Here is a 16,942-nt window from a genome sequence, read left to right on the forward strand (position 1 = left end):
ATAAAAGTCTGTTCAGCCTATGCTGTGTGACTCATTTGGCGCTGCCATGGGTAGCAAAGGGGCTGAGCACCTGCAGAACTCAAAACAATGGGCTGCAGCAGCTCTGACCATCTCAGGAGGAAAATGGGGAAACAATGCTTGTGAGCAACAAGCCTGTTCTAACGAAAATATTATTTCCCTGCTTGCTTCTCCTTTGGGCAGAAATAGGGCATGACTAGCCAGTCCCTTCACAAATCTATATGTCAGAGGAAAGGAATTCTTTCAATGGCTAATGGTGCAGCTTCAAGTAGAGCCACTCTAGAGCAAGGATTAGGGTAGCAGAGAGGTTCTGAAAGTTTCAGTGATACTTACATATCACTTCCCGTGCGCTGCCGGACAGCAAGCACATTCAAAAGATGGTGGATACTCCAGGGGCACTCCTCAGAGCTGGGTGTGAAACAAGGAAGCTGTGTATCCACCTGCAGTCAGGACATTTCCCTCGTACAAAAAAGGCAGCCAGTCACTGTCAGTCTTTCCAGCCCTGCCCATTATTTCCAAAGGGACATGCCACCCTTCCTCCCTCCAAGCATCCACCAGTGCCCCGCTGTGCAAATTGCCTTTTCCAGTTCCTGCTGGGCACTCCAGCTCCCAGTTCCTCAGATCACATCCACCACTTCTGCACCCACAGCCTCGAGCCTAGCACTTCACCAAAAGCCACTCGGCTCTTCTCTCAGCAGTGCCCAGGCAGTGGAAGGAGATCATCTTCTGTCCAGAGTAAACGCCTGTTCCACACACACGTGCGCCAGGACAGCTGCGCCAGCAAACCTCGCTGCCGAGCAGCAGCTGCCACACTCCAGGCTGCCTGCATGTGTGATGGGGTTTCACACAGCTACCAGGGCACACGCTGTGGTTTGAGACACGGTGAGAGGAAGCCAGGAGGAATGCCATCTTTATCTCAATTATCAGGGAAAACCTGAGGTTCTTTAGGGGAGGGAAGCCACAGGGAACTGGAAGAGGCATGAGGCTAAATAGCTGCACTCTTTTCTATAGCGTCTTGGGGTATTTTTCAGAAGCACAAATCACCGGGAGCTCACTTCTCGATCCCAAATGAACACTGTCACCTTCCACTAGAAGTGAGAGAGGCCACTGCCTGCCTGCCTGTTACATTGCCAGTCCCTGACCTGTCAGGAACTTGCTTTCCTTGAAATTGCTCCACAACCGCAAACCTGCTTCCACTTGTGAGAACTGATGTAACTACTGCCTAGGGTAATGGGACTGTCCCCTTTCAATTTTCTAGATTTGCCTAACTCTGGAAAGCTATACTGCTTTATGCTTATGTAACAGCTTTATGCTGTTTCACACAATTCTTAGTCCTAACTCTTAACCTTTTGGCAGTCACTGTCTTGGCCATTGATTCCCATGGTGGATGTATTAGTTACAACAGATAGCAAGCTTTTACATACCCGTGGATTTCTTAGCAAAGAGAAACTGACTAAGTGACCAGAATACACACATGAAAAAGAATAGTCAAAACGGAAATATATCTCACAAAATTACTGCTGACCTCAAGTGGTCATACAAGTTTTTTCAACTCCTTTGGATCATAGGAGTGTACCAACAGCTGTGTGCAGGCAAATCCCCCCAAAACTACTCTCTTTAATTTTCTACTTACATTTCTTCCTCTGTTAATTCATTTTAAAAGTATTTTTTGCTGGAGAAGGAAATGGGTTTCCTACCTGTCTGCAAAAACTGTTTTTTCTTGTCCTGTTGCTGATTAAAACAAAAGGCTTTGGTTTTGCAAAACAGGTTGTTGGAAACATTGAGATCTCATTTATTGCCTCATGCAATCGATCTGAAGCAATTTACTTAGAGATCAGAAAAAGAGAAGGCACAAGCTGAGCTTCAGACAGCCAGTTCTGAAAAGTTCAGCCTTGACCCAGAATCAAAATGAATTTTGTCTTTCACTTGCACCATCATCACCAATAAAGGCTCCATATAGACTCACTGGTTTCACTTCATGCTTTGCAACTAGATTTGCTTCAAACCATGATATTCCTATTCCTTACTATTGTTAACAGGTTTCAACAGGGGAAACAGGGTGAAGCTTTGCAAGTATTTCTGTTAGTGATTGCAGAAAGGAGAGAATCTACTCCATCTCCCAAAACAGCGTCAGCTCTGCAGGAGAAGCTGAAATAAAAAGCAGTGATTTCTTATTTATTTACTGATATCTAGGACAGTAGCATGAACAGCTCCCTGGTTGTATTCAACTTGCTGATACAAAAGAAGAAAAAGCAGGTTTCTTTCAGAGTAAAATAGATCCGTAAAGTTGTTGTTATCACTTAAGCTCTCCATAATTCCTCAGTGAGCAGAAATTCAGTTTCCCCAGAAGTCATCCACAAATACAAACCTTAAATTTTTAAGGTATGAGCATTTATGCACATTCCCCTTTTAAAATCCACAACCTCTCAAAAGTAATCCCTCATCATCATTTTTCCTTGTTTCCATAGTTTTTAAGCTAGTAACATAAGCTTAAAAGTTGTATGAAATTTCAGTGTGAAACAAGTGACTCTTCCTTCGTAAGACCCTAAAATCCATCCCATGGTTATGGCATCGGTAACACCTTTGGGCTCTGAGGACCACACATCTCCGTCCAGGTGCAGGCCTTACTCTTGCCTTTCCTAGGGCACTTACAGTGCCGCTTTTGGACTAGTCTTTGATTTTCATCAACTATTGCACCACATCTGACAGGGTTTGAACATTTAAATTCTTCCCTAGAGGAATACTACGTGACCAGGCAGCTCCCTCAAAATGGGAATACTGCCAATTTGAACAGTAGGAAGAAAGTACATGAACGGAAGAGCAAAGGCAATTTACACAGAATCCACACGCAAGGGGAAGCCTCCTTTAATCCTTAAGTATTTGATTTTTTGTCCTTTCCTAAGGTCTGTTCCTCAAACACAGCTCTGTGTTCATCTGGGGTACTTGTAAAATCGCTCAAGTCAGAATGTACACATAGAACAACACTTGAGCATCTACTTTGACACGGCCAACTGCTTCCTTTTCAACTTGTGTTCTGCAAACAGTACCATCGTAAACCAAAACACATTACTATAGTAACTGTACTAGGAGCAATATCAACATCTAGCAATCATAAATTACAGATTACAAATTCATCTAATCCCCTTACACTCAAAAATAATTCCTTGTCATTCTCCTCATTGACATTCTCTTCTACCTAACTTATCCATTTTATCTTCTCTTGTTGCACAACCACGAGACAAAGCATTTCCCTTAGCATTTTCCATGAGGTAAAGCATTTGTTTTTTTCTGAAGTGCCTCAGACATGCAAAGCAATATATCAGCTACTTAGTAACAAGAATATTGATGAGAAAAATGAAGTTTCATAAGAGGTTCAAAACAGGCTCATGAAAGTTCCTGCTCTCACACAAAAGCTAAAAAATTTGACACATTAAATAGTCATATTGCATGTGCATGCAAACTGCAATTAAAGTTCAGATAAAATAGATACCACGTTAAAATGCATTTTCTATGACCCCAGATCTCTATTTAATAATAAATAAATTGAATATTGGATTATTATTAATATTTAAAATAATAAATGACTACATAATAAATAATCATAAACCACGATTTAGCATTTTTTAAACTACACATGTATTTCCTGTAAGATGTTAATGCATGGTGAGAAAAACAATTAGACAAAACAAAAGTGACATGACTGTAAAATCAAAGGAAAAAGTAAAGAAAACTTCCCAAATACAATGATCAACTCACATGGAGCTGATTGTCAGAATTCCCAGTGCAAATAACGGAACTGTTGGAGCTGCTTTTTGAACCAAAGTCACAAGAGATTTTATAGCACAAATATTAGGTGACGACAAAAAGGTGTCTCTCAACTCCCACTGCAAACAGAGGAAGGGCACTAAGGCTGGCTTCTGTGTGTTTTCCTTGATTTATTGTGGAGGGCTGCATCTTGACCATTAGGATCACTAGGATGAAGCAGCTGCCCAAATCTGCTCCATTTCTCCACTTCAAACACGTAAGATACATGCCTAAAAGGGAATGCACACCGTGGTGAGACACAGGAGCAGCTACAGCGTGAGCTACATGACTTGCAAGAAGCAAAGCCAAGGAGTAATTGCCTGATGCTTTCCAGAAAAGCACTGAGGAAAATGACTATGCCATCATGTATATTAGGTACAATTCATGTGTTCCAAAAGAATTACTTTAGAGAAAGCACAGTGAGTTTTAAAAATTTTCCTGGCAATCGCTGTCATGCCTTGTCCCATGCAAAGCAAGGCCATCTTACTCCCCCTGTGGAACAGAAAAGGAGATTTGAACAAAAAGGCTACAGAGAATTAACAACTTCCCATGCAAAGATATTCAGCTATTGCAGTCCAGCACCAAGGAACGAATCATGTAAGCAGTTCTTTAAACTCTGAGAATGTTTTATAGGCTTGGAAGCATGCAAAGATTTTGGGGAATCAGAGGAAATACCCATGACAATGCAGTTTGAAATCACAGTGCTAGAAAGAAACAGTAGGCTTCCAGCCAGTGGTGGAGTTGGCCACTGTTATCGGCAGCCTTTGCGACACTGAGAAGCGGCCACCTTCACTAGAAAAGCTGCATCTGGAAATTAAAAGATTAATCTATTTAGGCCAGTCTGAGTAATGAAGAGGGAAATCATGGTTGATTGCTATTATCACCCTCACCCACATACTGCCCTTTATAAACAAATACTTGGAAAAGATAAATATCTTCTGCTTCATTCAACTCCTACTTCGGCTTCTGCAATTTCTCTTTCAGAGTGTATTATTCTGTTCTGACTTCAGAAGTTATCCAATGAACAGTTTGGGTATTTTTAAAAAAAAATTTTCTATATATTTTTGATTTGTTACCTTTTTTCTTAAGAGTTTTAACCCATAAAGTCTCTCAGTTAAGAGAACTAAGCCCTGGCCAATGTAAAAGAAATAAAGGTAAGCAAGTCACTTTCGTGACTTCAAACTTCATCCCAAGACACTCAGAGGAAGGAAAAAATGAGTTTTCATTTAATTTGGTTTTAATCTGAAATTTTAAGTTTAGATCCACTAGATGCAGACACCATCTTAACAACATACACAAAACTTATTCTACAAATATTGTTATTGTACAGTTTGGATGTTCAGGTTGGGAAGCTACCTAGAAGAGAAAAAAATACTTTCAAAATCTTTTTTGGAAGTCTGAGAAGAAAAAAGTAAATGGCTTGTCATGGGCAAGTAGGGGAAAATTTTGAAGATCCTCAAGGCAGAAGCCTAACAGACATCTCTAACCCATTTTATTTTGTGTCTTGTACTCTTCAGTGGTATGTACTTGGTCAAGGTCACATTTCTCTTGGTTAAGGAGAATCTAATGGAATTTATGCACCTGTTCAAACAGTTTCATCTTCCAAATGCAGTCTCCCCCTTTCAATCTCTGAGTTCAACTGTATGCTATTTTTTTTGCAACAAGGGAAAAAAGGAGGGACAGGTACCAAGTTCTTTTGCTTCCCAATATAGTGCAGAAAAAAATCTGCCTTTATAAATACAACATGGGTGCTGACTGGCTGGTGCCTGCTTACCCTAATGAGCTTAAAATCTTATTTGTAGTGGACATCTGTCAAGACAGAAGTGAGGCACATAAGTCCTTAATCCATTAGCTCTAAACCCAGCAGAGCGTTCACACTCCCTTTTTTGAATCAAAGACAAAAAACCCGAGTTGGAATGTACGGTGGAACAGTGCACAACTTCAAGAGCAGCTCCTAGGCAGTAAGCACGTGAGATTTCAAGGCAAACAACAATGAAAACTGATGACAAAACTGGAATCATGATGGAAAACTTATGAGAAACAGGCCAGTCTGCAGTTCGGGATGAAACAGTGAGTTTGATTCTTTGCTGTGTTTTCCCTAGTTCATCTGGATTTTTAATAAAAAATAAAGCCAAAGAGAAAGGATGGGCTGCACACCTTCTCACAGTGAGATTGCTAATACTATTGCAAGAAGTGGTCTTAAGGCTTTGAATAAACCCAGAAGTATTTTGCGTATTGATCCAGGAGATAAAGGAATTCCTCTGCTAGTTAAAGGTTCATCTTGCTACAATACTGATGAATTCCACCAATATGGGATCCAGGGGAATGACTATCTGCGAGAAAAGGAGGACAAACTATCAGAACAGGACAAGAGTGATAATTTGCAGTTATCTTCCCAGGCTCATTCAGATTCCCAGATTTCCAGGGAAGACAAGAGAATTGAGAGGACAGCCACAGATGCTGAAATCGTTATGTCTGAACTGATTGAGTCTCAAAAACACATCACTGAGGCCATACAGATCAGAAAGCAAAGCTCTTGTGAATCAGAAGCATCCGCTTTCATTTGGGATGACAAGAATGAAAGCAATGCAAAGCACATCCCAAAGAAAGGAAAGAAGCAAAAACCCCATAAGCTGGCAAAGCAACATCGACCTAGCAAAATTAAAGAAAAGTCCATTTTGGCCCTGTGCGAGACAGAGAAAAAAGTAGATTTCCCAGAATTGCTGGTTAAGGCTCATCAGAGTGCATATGCCTACTTAAATCCCAACCTCTCCAAGTATGAAACTATAATCCACATGGCCACCGAGGCTACCCAAACTCAGCTCTTCCTACAGCAGATGGTAAGCTTTCTCGTGCTTCGCTTCAATGAAATCAACCAGCTCTTGGAAGAAATTGCTAATGATGGGGAAAATCTTCTCAAAGATGTAGGTGGGAATCTGGCATGGCCAGCAGAAAAAGGTGATTTGAAGGAGCACCCTGATCTTCTGCAACAACTACTGCAGTACACGGTCAATAAAATGCAGTTGCTGAGCGGGACGCTGGCCTCCCTCACCTCAGATGCCCTGCAGGAGACATGCAGCTACCTGCGGTCTGCTGCAAGTAACTTGGAAGGAAAACTGAAAGCAAAGCAGTGCTTCGATGAGCACCTGCTACGGACAGTAAGGCTGCTTGAAGCCTCAACAGTGGGATCCTCTCAGTCCCACGGTGATGACAGGACTCTGTATTCTGAGGACAGTGGCATTGGGGTGGACAATGAGTCCCTCAAAGAGTTCAGTGCTCTCAGCCAGCATGGAGGACAAGCAAGCTGTGATTCCTGTGGGCATGGACATCTGTCCCAAGAGCACACCAGAAAAGCGGAGCACATGCGTGATGGGAAAGTGTCACCAGGCACAGCTGCATCCCATGACTGTGCACTTGAAAGACATTTTAAAGATATATTTTATTCACCTGTGCGGAGCAGGGAAGGGACTTCTGGTCAGGGTGGAGTACCAGAAGGCATTTCTACCATACACCAATATGCAAGCTTGAGCAAAAGCCATTTCCGTAACTCCTTCCACTCTGACTCTACTCAGAAAGGTGAACATTTCAAAATCTGTGAATCAACAGATTTTCCTTCTGATGATGATGTTGACGACGATGAAGAGAGCACCCTGGAGGAAGATGACGACAATACAAGTTTGTCAGAAATGGGGAAGGATGCTCTGCCAAGGAGGTCCCTGTCTTTGCCTACAGTCACTGATAACACACAGAGGCAGTCCATCAAGAGGACGGAGAACACAGAGACAGAGGAAATTATTATGAAGATGAAAGATGCCATCAGTGAAAAAATCAAGTTCGTCCCAGCTAAATCCAGGCGTAAAGAATGGATAGAGGATGAGAGCGGAAAAGAGGTCCTGACAACAAGGCCCAGTACGGCAACGGGCAGCCAGAAAACCTTCAGGAAACAACAACGGTCCAGGTCAGAGGAGTCTCTCAGAAGCCAGGGAGAGGACCCGACCCTCCTAGAGCTTCAGAGAACTCAAAAAGAGCTCAGCAAGAGGCTGGAAATGTTTTATGGAAAGGATACAGATAACAATGTGGAACCTTGGAAATCAAGAACAGCACCTTATTTGCAGGATGAGCAATTTACATCTAGGTCCTCTAGCAAACTGAAGGCGTGCCTCTCAAAAAATTTCAGCATCCTGCCTAACCAGGATAAAGTCCCTTCGTTTATGGTTGATCAAAACCCTGCCCATCAACTGGATGAAAAAAAGGGCAGGAATCCTTTAAGAGCTACTAAGCCCACCCAGGAGACATCAGGAGGAAAAGAAAAGGAGCCTCCTGGAGCACAAATGCTCAATGGCAGCAGCTGTGTCTCCCGACAGTCTGTCAAAAAGCTTATTGAAACATTCAGTCCTGCTGATGGTCTTGTAAAAGCCTCACCTTTAGGATCTTTAGGACCAATAAAGTGCATCAGAAAATTTGGGCTTCCAGTCATCCCACCCACCATTCCCTTTCAGGGAGGCCTGGCACCTTTAAATCTTAAGCATCGTATTTCACCAGTAGAAGACACAAACCCTTCAAACACTAGTGGAGTTTCTTCTAGCTTTCCACATGCCTTTCCTCCTGCACCAGCTGCAGAATTAAGCAAGAAAGACACAAAAGAAGAGACTGATGAAGACATTGAGAACCTGCCACCACCACCACCTGAAATGTTAACGGACACTTCTTTAGACTTTTCTGAGTGTGAAGAAACTGCAAGAATAGAGGGAAACTCTTCAGAAGATGCCAAAAAGCCTCCCAAAACAGAATTTCGTGCTACTAAGAGATCACAAGTTTCCCCAAAAATGAAAGCCTCCCTTCAGTCCATTGACTTGTTGCCAAGTAAAAATATCAGCGGCCCCAGTGTCATTTCTAATAAAGGTGTAAGAAATACTGGAGCAGGGGATGAGAAACTGCAGAGGTACCCTCGGGAGCTGAACCCTACCAACGTGCATGTCCCTAGCCCGGAGGAGATACTGGCAACCCAGAGAAAAGAGGCTGAGGATTTGTACAAGCAAACCCATAAAATTATTCCTCTTCAAAATCCCAGTGGGGTTTCAATCCCACACAGCAACAGCTCAGAGAGCAAAGAGCCCAATTCACCTGCAACTTCAGTGCAATACCAGAAGCACGGTTCTGCTGATTCGCTCAGGAGAAACGAAAAAGGCTCAGTGTTTGCCAGGAGGGTCTCCCCAACAAGAACTCCTCCTTCCTCTCCACTAACTGAGAAGCGGCTTTTCAACCCCCCAACACACAACAGACACTCTCTGCAGGCTTTTAGCAGCCCACAAACGAGCTCACCCACCATGCAGAGGAAACCCAGCCCCCCCTCTAGCCCCAGGGTGCCCAGCCCACCCTCACAGAAGAAGCTGCCCTCTCCGCCACCTCAGCGAAATCCACTCAGCCCTCCCATGGGGCACAAGCAAAACTCGTCAACACCACGCCGGTTGCTGGGCTCCCCAGCCTACCGTCAAGATGCCAGCCCCCCTCCATTCCCCACTGCCCCCTCCCCACCAGCCTCCCCATCCTGCTCCTACAAGGGGCTGAGAGCTGGGCTGGAGGCTGGGGACGAGCACCAGCTCTCCTCCTCCAAGAGGACCAGCAATGTCCGTTCAATATTCTGCCCAGCCACCTCTTCCTTATTTGAAGCCAGACCTCCAGCGGTACCCACCAAACCCACTGCAGAGGTGGCCAGCCAGCCTGAAGCTTCACCACTTTCCCAAAAGAGCAGTCTGTTTTTCCAGCAACCTCAAGACCGGACCAGAAAGCTCTCCCTGAGTGCTGCCAATCCTCAGCCATTCGTGAGGAGAAGTTTCTCTGACCGACGACCAGGGGTCCAGTTTCGTCTCCCAGCTCCCGTAATGACTGGCAGCGAACCCGCGCTTCACCAAGCAAGGTAAGAAACTTTCCACTTCAGACCAAGAAAGCAGAAGTAAAGCACTGCGTTGGCTTTCTAAACTCCTGGTGGGAATTTAATGTCGTTAAGAGATTTCCCTGAAAGGGCCCTGTTCTTGTGCAGAACAGATGGCTGGGCAAAGATAACATGGTACTTGGACTAGATGATCGGTGTAGGTCCCTTCCAACTGAAATATTCTATTGTCCTGCCCCAAACTTCAGTAGACTACTAGTCTGAATAAAGGGAAGAGTTAACTTTCCATGGCTTGCTCAAGCCTTACACTTACACATCCGCTGTGACAGGCACCCCAGGGAAAATTCAGTGTTGGTTTCATGGCACAGAACTCTATTTGTGTGGGGGCTAAGGCCATCCATGTTCAGTTCTTAACAGCTCTGAAGTAACCCTCAAGTTATAAATATCTTTAAATAACCACAAGAAGGTAGGCTTGGACCAAGAGGAAGGGTATCGTTCCTAACATCAGCCTCTAAGCCAGTAAACTGTTCAGCTGAAATCAGTATTATAATGTTTCAAATCATCTGACAAGAATGATGGACAGATAATGTGTAGGCAAGGTTCTGTATGGATGTAATTATAGCTCAAAATGTTGAGCTTCTTGTGTAGGCTTTCAGACCTAGGTGCTGATTTCAAGTCTGATGAGTCCACAGCCCAAGCCCCATTTTGAAAGTGGAAAAAACTCCCACGGCTATTGCAGATTCTTGCTCTGAAAAAATCATTTTAAAGAAATTGAAGCATCAACACATGGCAATTCCATGTTTGCAACCACTGGTGGCCATTTTTAAAAAATCTGGGCTTAGCTTTACATTTTCTCTACCATTTAGAAACAATAAAGTGCAAAACCAGCCAGGAAACAGAAATGAGTATTTGGGAATGCTCAAAGATCAGTGTAACAGCCTGGGAGTACCACGTGTTGTTATTCTAGTTTCTTAGCATCTTAGGATGTTTAAGTCCATTAAACTCTAAGCTACGCAAGAGGATTAAAGCCCTCGTCAGGTAACCTTTCCTCACGTGAGGAGTGTTTGTGCTTTTGCTACAGAACAGCTACAGAAATCACAAGAATCATACCCATGAGTAGGGGTTGCAAGACCAACCCTAACAGGAGATAAAATTGCCCTTGCAAGTGCACCAGCACTCAGTGTGCTGGAGTACAGGGACAGTCGTGCTTGTCCAGGCATTCCCCCACCAAGGACAGAACAAGGACCAAGTTTTCCACACTGGCAGTAGAGGAACGTGCTGAACAAAACATGCAGAAAACACTGGGAAGTACAAACAGTTTTGCATTTCCTAAAGGTCCTGTACATTGTTGCTGGGTTTTCTGTTACGTACTGTGCAAAGTCAGCTTTGTCTACCCCAGTGCCTGCTAGCAAAACTAAATGTTTTCAAAATAAGCTTTATGTCAAATCTTGCAAGACAAAATCCGTGGCAGTTTTATGGATCGATTTTAACAACAGTCTATTATAAATTGTTAATTAATTTATGCTTCAATGGGGTGTATTATCTTTCTGTTGTAGTCTGTCAGAGCATAGTGAGTAATATAAAAAACCCACTGTAAATAAAATCATCCCTTTCATGAAAAAAATTATATATCTCACTGTTATGATATATAGCATTTTGGAAAGACAAAATATATCCTGAGCCAAATTCAGCTTACCATTTATACCAATGGACATCAAAAGTAGTCCTACTGAGTTAGCCCAAATTTATATCAATGTAAGCAAAAGAGAAACGTAGCCCATTAGTTACTGCATGCACTGATTTAAGACGCAGTACGCTACTGTGTGTTTTCTTACACTTAATATAAGCTGCCTGCAGTTAACTTTTACAGACCTTGCACTGAATACAAATACCACAGCAAATGTGTCAGTGGGCAGGGAAGGACCATTTTAGGAATCGGCATGTGCCAAAATCTCTGAGAGCCCCTCGCATCACTGCTGGTCATCTCCTCCCACTGAGAACCAGAGTGGTTGCCACAGCTGTGAGCACCACATCCCTGTGCACAGATGCTGACCCCTGCTTTTATAACAGATGTCATAACAGATAAACCACCGTGTTCTGATCCATCTTTGTCCTTCAAGTTCACGAAGCAGCTTTGCAATTCATTCAGCTGACAGAACAAAATTTCAAATGTCTCCATAAACCAGATGTTGTATTACCTAAATCTCCTTGTTCTGGCCATGTTTGCATCTGGTCTCAATTCAAAAGCTATTCCACCCAGCTGTCAGTCTCCTTTCCTTCATTCCTTCCCTCACTCTACTTCTGCTCTCCAAATATAACAATGCCTTTGTTTTGGTCCGGGGGGAGGGGCCTTGTGTGTTATTAGCAGCTTCAAGCACTAATCACAGGAGGAAGGGGGAAGAGTCAAACTTGCAATAGCATCACTCTTTCATAGGTAAAACATGTTGAAAATCAGTGAGTTAAGCCAGTTTCTTTCACGCTCCCAAACTCTGGGATATATCCCCCTACTTTTTCCATGCCCAATTAAAACATCCATTTGCTGAGAAGCAGATTGCTAAAGATAATACAGCAGGAGCTTATACAAGCAGCATGTTCCTCATCAGGCAGCTGAGTTCCCTCTCCCACCCACCCCGTTTTAGCAGAAGCAAAAAAAAAAAAAAAAAAAAAAAAAAAGGCGGACTTCCATCTCATTTTGCTAGCTAGCACTGCCGGGCATTAAATGTCAGTGCTGTGCGCAGATCTGCGTGTCTCCTGCACACTCACTGCTCCCCTAGAAAGCGAAAGGCATTTGTTTCCCAAGCATGCCTCCTGCCCATCCCATGCTGTAAGGAGTATCAGGACTCAAAACATCATTAGCCCTAACTGGAGCTAAAGCTTTTGCATTTAGGCTTAGGGTACCTGGACAAGAGCCTCCGTTTCAGGTTTCGGTGCTCAAGTCAGTACAACTGGTTCTCACTTGGACAGCCTGTGGATCAACAGACTGAGCTAACTTTGCTGGTTTCTAGGTTTGGTCATTTGATAGCAATCAGCAGTTATTGACATCTTATCAAGACCTAACGTGTATAATTGCTCTGCTCATAGAAATCCTGTTAATCTGTAATAGGATTTCTGTGCATGCAGTTAAACAAAATAATATTTCATTGCGACTGCTAATCTCCCAAGGTAGAGCAGAGAGAGATTAAACACTATTGCCTGTTCAAGGAGAGCTTGAGAATAGATTAGGTTGACTGAATCACGCCCAAAGCAAGTCGCCCAAGTGAGACCTCCTGCAACTAAGGGGTATTTGTATCTGCATTAGTTTCATGACTGGTCATGCATCATGAACCTCTTCATTCAGCAGTTCAAACCATTGAAGTCCTAGCAGTCAGAATAGGAGCATAACAGCTTGCCTGTAGTCGAAAGCTAATTCAGTTTAGCAGTTTATGTCCTTTAAAATACAGTAATAATTCCCAGATAACTCTGGGATATTTCCCCATGTCGAGCTTAAACCACCTGAATTAGTTACAGCAACACAGGGCAGATTTCAGCACAAAAGCTCATGGCGTGAGATATTTCTGACTAGTTCCTCTGCTATAATCAGTCTTGAATCATAAAGTCCCTGTGACCCTGGAGACTGCCAGCGTGACCTCAGGAACATCATTTACACATTCTGTGTCACAGTCTTCCTGTGTGGCAGACTGATCCCACCAGAATACCCCCCCCCCCCCCCCCCCCCCCCCATCATGCTGGCATACCGAGACACCACTGTAACCACCTTAAGCAGAGGCCTAAGAGAGGTAAGGCCTTTCCTCCAGCGGAGTATGGAACAAGACTTTTCACTTGCAGATAGGAACAGATCTGAGTGAACCCAGATTCACACTGATCCCCTGTTAAATATACAAAATGTTTCCTTGCTTCCCAGGAGAGTTTTGGGAGGGACAGTACAGTGCATTTGCATCACAAGAATAAAATCCGGATGGCGCATATAAAGAGCATGTATAGAGGAGGAGACAGGGAATGACAATAGTATCGTGCAGCATGGGTTCGAGCTTCATGGGTTAATGTGGCCTAATCAGTGCTGGTTTAAAAAGTCATGATTCATTAGCTCTTTGACTTAAGCATCTTTACTTCTGCAGCTGGGAGGAGAGCCCTAGAAAAGCAAGCGACACTTGGAACAACAGCCCTTGTGTTCCTGAAATCAAGGAGTCCAACAGATCCGCTTCCCACCCCGAACTCTACGTCGTGGGCCAGGGGCTGCAGAGGGAGTAACAGCAGAAGCACCCATGAAGGCAGAGGCATGAGCAAGGCCAGAGGCCCTGGAGGGAGGAAGCACCTTTCCCAGGCCTCCAAAAGGTGGCTTTGTGTTTTTCTCACAAGGAAACAACACAACGGGATTGCATCTGAAAACACAGACTGGCCCCAACAAGCTAACAAAATATCAGCAGAGCAGTACCCAGCTGTTTCTCCTTCGGACTGCATTTCATGGTTTAACTCAAAGATCTACACTGAGCAAAAGAAATGCTTTGGAACTGGGCATGTCTGAGGCAAATTGGTTTGAAAAGACAGGATCTGTATCCAAGTCCTTTGTTTCCCTGTTTAGATAGAGGAGTTCAAAAACTATCAGAATTTATCACTATTTGACATGTTATTCATTCAGGAGGCATCACAGTTTCAGTTATGTAAAAAGTGGCTGCTGTGACATTTCCAGGGGGGGAGGTAAAATCCTGAATTAATTGAGTTTTATTGGAAAAACATCAACGGCTTCAGCAAAGCCACATCTTTACACTAGGTATTTATCAATAAATTCCTTCTCAATCAGAGAGGGAATAAGGTCAAACACAAATTAAAAAAAATAACCCCTTTTAAAGGAATAAAATTAGGGATCTTACTCCCTCAGAAAGGCTTTGATCTTCTAAATCACCTTTGATTATCACATAATCTCATCACCTCTAGCTTCCAGGGTACAAGGCTTAATCCTTATTAGAGTAGTTTTGTAATAGCCCAATCAAACAACATTGTAAATCCTGAAGCACCTAAGGACACGTTTTTTTTTTTTTTTTTTTAAAAGAAGAGAATGTTACCATAGAGAATCCTGTTTATATTCTTTCTGATATATGCAGTTTGAGGGGATTTATTGTAATTTCACTGAAAATTCTAGACAGATTCTTGTAACAAAAACACGAGTTATTTACAGTCAATTAATCCTAGGCTTTTACAGCACCCACTGGAATACAGTTTGAGAATTTACTGGATCTTGCTCATCTAACTAATTTATCATCACAATTGAGATGCAACTTCTAATTAATGCAATTTTAATTAATTTGATTTTATGTGTTTTCACATACAACTTCAGCACAGAACAAGATCCAGGAAAAAAACAAGCAAACTATTTGTAGTCCTATTTTGATAGGAACAGTTTCAATTTTTCCTACAGTTTTCACAGTGGTGGTATCTGGGCACTTCACGTTCACACAGAGTTTTTGACCCTTCCTCCCCACCTTCATGACATGGGAACTAAGGCTCATCTTATGCTGTACAAGGGATGCCTTTGGATACTGAACTCCTGAGATTTAGCCTAGTGCCTTAATCACAACCATCCTTCAATAAATTCTGTGCCATTTTACACCACAGACACAAGGTAACCTTAATTGTTAAGTTTAAGGTGGGTTTGAATATTAAGAATATATAAAGAAACTCAGTGAATAGATGCTGTGGACTGTCAGGGGTTTGTGAGCTTGAGGTGGCAAAGCAGCCATAGCCACAGTGAGCAGCTAGGAGATGTCAACAGAGCCACCTTGTAACCACACAGGCAGATGCACCATCCCCTATCAAGTTGGAAAATCACCAGGGAGATACTGCAAAGATCATCAGCAGGGCAAACTCTGCAGGCCATCTTCCCCCTCATCAGAAGTGTAGTTCTCTCCCTACTGCATAAAAATACAAATACATTTCTGCATGTGTTTTGGGTTTGTCTGTTCTGCTGGCAGTAACCACCCAGAACTGAAACAAACCAGAAATCTGGCAGCAGAAAACCTGCACCTTGTGTGCCTTAATGTAGCTTTGAAGATGAAAACGTAAGAGTGGGAGGACAGTTCTGCTCAGCTACTACAATCCTTTTATCTCTTTATGGTTTCGTGCTGAAATTCCCAGCACCCATGATGAGTGATGAGAGAAAGCATTTATTTATATCCCCCAAGCACCAAACTCTGTGGTGCAAGAGCTACAGTAGCACGTGGAACAACACTCAGCAATCAAGATGGAAGCCTACTCACATGTGTGTTAGCTGGACATGGAGTCAGCCAAAGCATCTTTCCTCAAAAACCAGACTCCCCTGAAGATGTGGAACACGAGCTGGCACCCTGCCACAGCATCTCTCCCTGCTTTGACTAAGGCCCTGGTCATCAGGAACCTCATTGCAAACACAACCCCACCTGCAGCTGCCGAAGGACTCTGATGCTGCAGCAAACTGAGCCTTGTATTCAAGAAACAGAGCGTCTCCAGGAGTGACTACAAGTTTGTAATGTGGACTCATGACTACATATAGCTAACATTCTCTTTGGTACAGTTAATGTACAGGACTCTTGCAAATAAGGTGTTTACCTTCAATTTGTATTGCAAGCATGAGATTAACTATAGTATGCAGGAAATTATAGTTTGGCTCACCACTTTTTTTTTTAACAAGTTTTTTGGATAAAACTTCCATTTTTCATGAATACAACTGTTTTATAAGACTGTACTCAACTTTAAGATTTCTTTTTTATTCATGTAAATAAATCACAGGTTTTATATGCAGAGTATGAATTTGATCCCTGTTGCATTCTGTATACAACCAGCTTAAATCTCAGCCCAATGTTACGCTATTGATTCCTTCTTGGTGCACTACCTAGTGCCCTGTGCTATAAAAAGTCCGTTTGCTTCATTCTTCCCCACCCCAGCACAAGCTTGTCTTGTGTTTTACTGGTACATCAATTAAATGAGGTTGCATTTCCATTAAGCAAATACACCTTTTTTTTTAGGCTACAAGATGCAGCCTGGGCACTGACAGAGCAGAGCACAGGGCAGCTGTGCTCCCCCCCCAGCCCTGCTCTAAGCTTCAGTGACCTGGCAGTTTGGTACTCAGTTCAGTAGAGGTTCCCAGTACAACCACAGCTAACTTGAGCATGGGGCAGGGGGTTTGTCTCAAGGGTTAGTATCACAGTGCACCCGCTGCAGTGGAGTCTCCTGGCAGAGGGGCCAAGGACAGAGCGAAGC

General features: G+C 43.1%; 1 protein-coding gene across 1 annotated transcript; it reads left to right on the plus strand.

The window, feature by feature from the left end:
* The first annotated feature begins 5,691 nt into the window (after positions 1 to 5,691).
* On the plus strand, positions 5,692 to 16,488 carry PCARE (photoreceptor cilium actin regulator). The gene is made up of 2 exons (XM_040612370.1): positions 5,692 to 9,739; positions 13,828 to 16,488. Exons 1-2 carry the CDS (start codon positions 5,967 to 5,969, stop codon positions 13,958 to 13,960), a joined length of 3,906 nt encoding a protein of 1,301 aa, XP_040468304.1. The 5' UTR covers positions 5,692 to 5,966; the 3' UTR covers positions 13,961 to 16,488.
* Positions 16,489 to 16,942: the final 454 nt, after the last annotated feature.

This window comes from Falco naumanni, chromosome 12, assembly GCF_017639655.2.
Source record: "Falco naumanni isolate bFalNau1 chromosome 12, bFalNau1.pat, whole genome shotgun sequence".
Lineage (NCBI taxonomy): Eukaryota > Metazoa > Chordata > Aves > Falconiformes > Falconidae > Falco > Falco naumanni.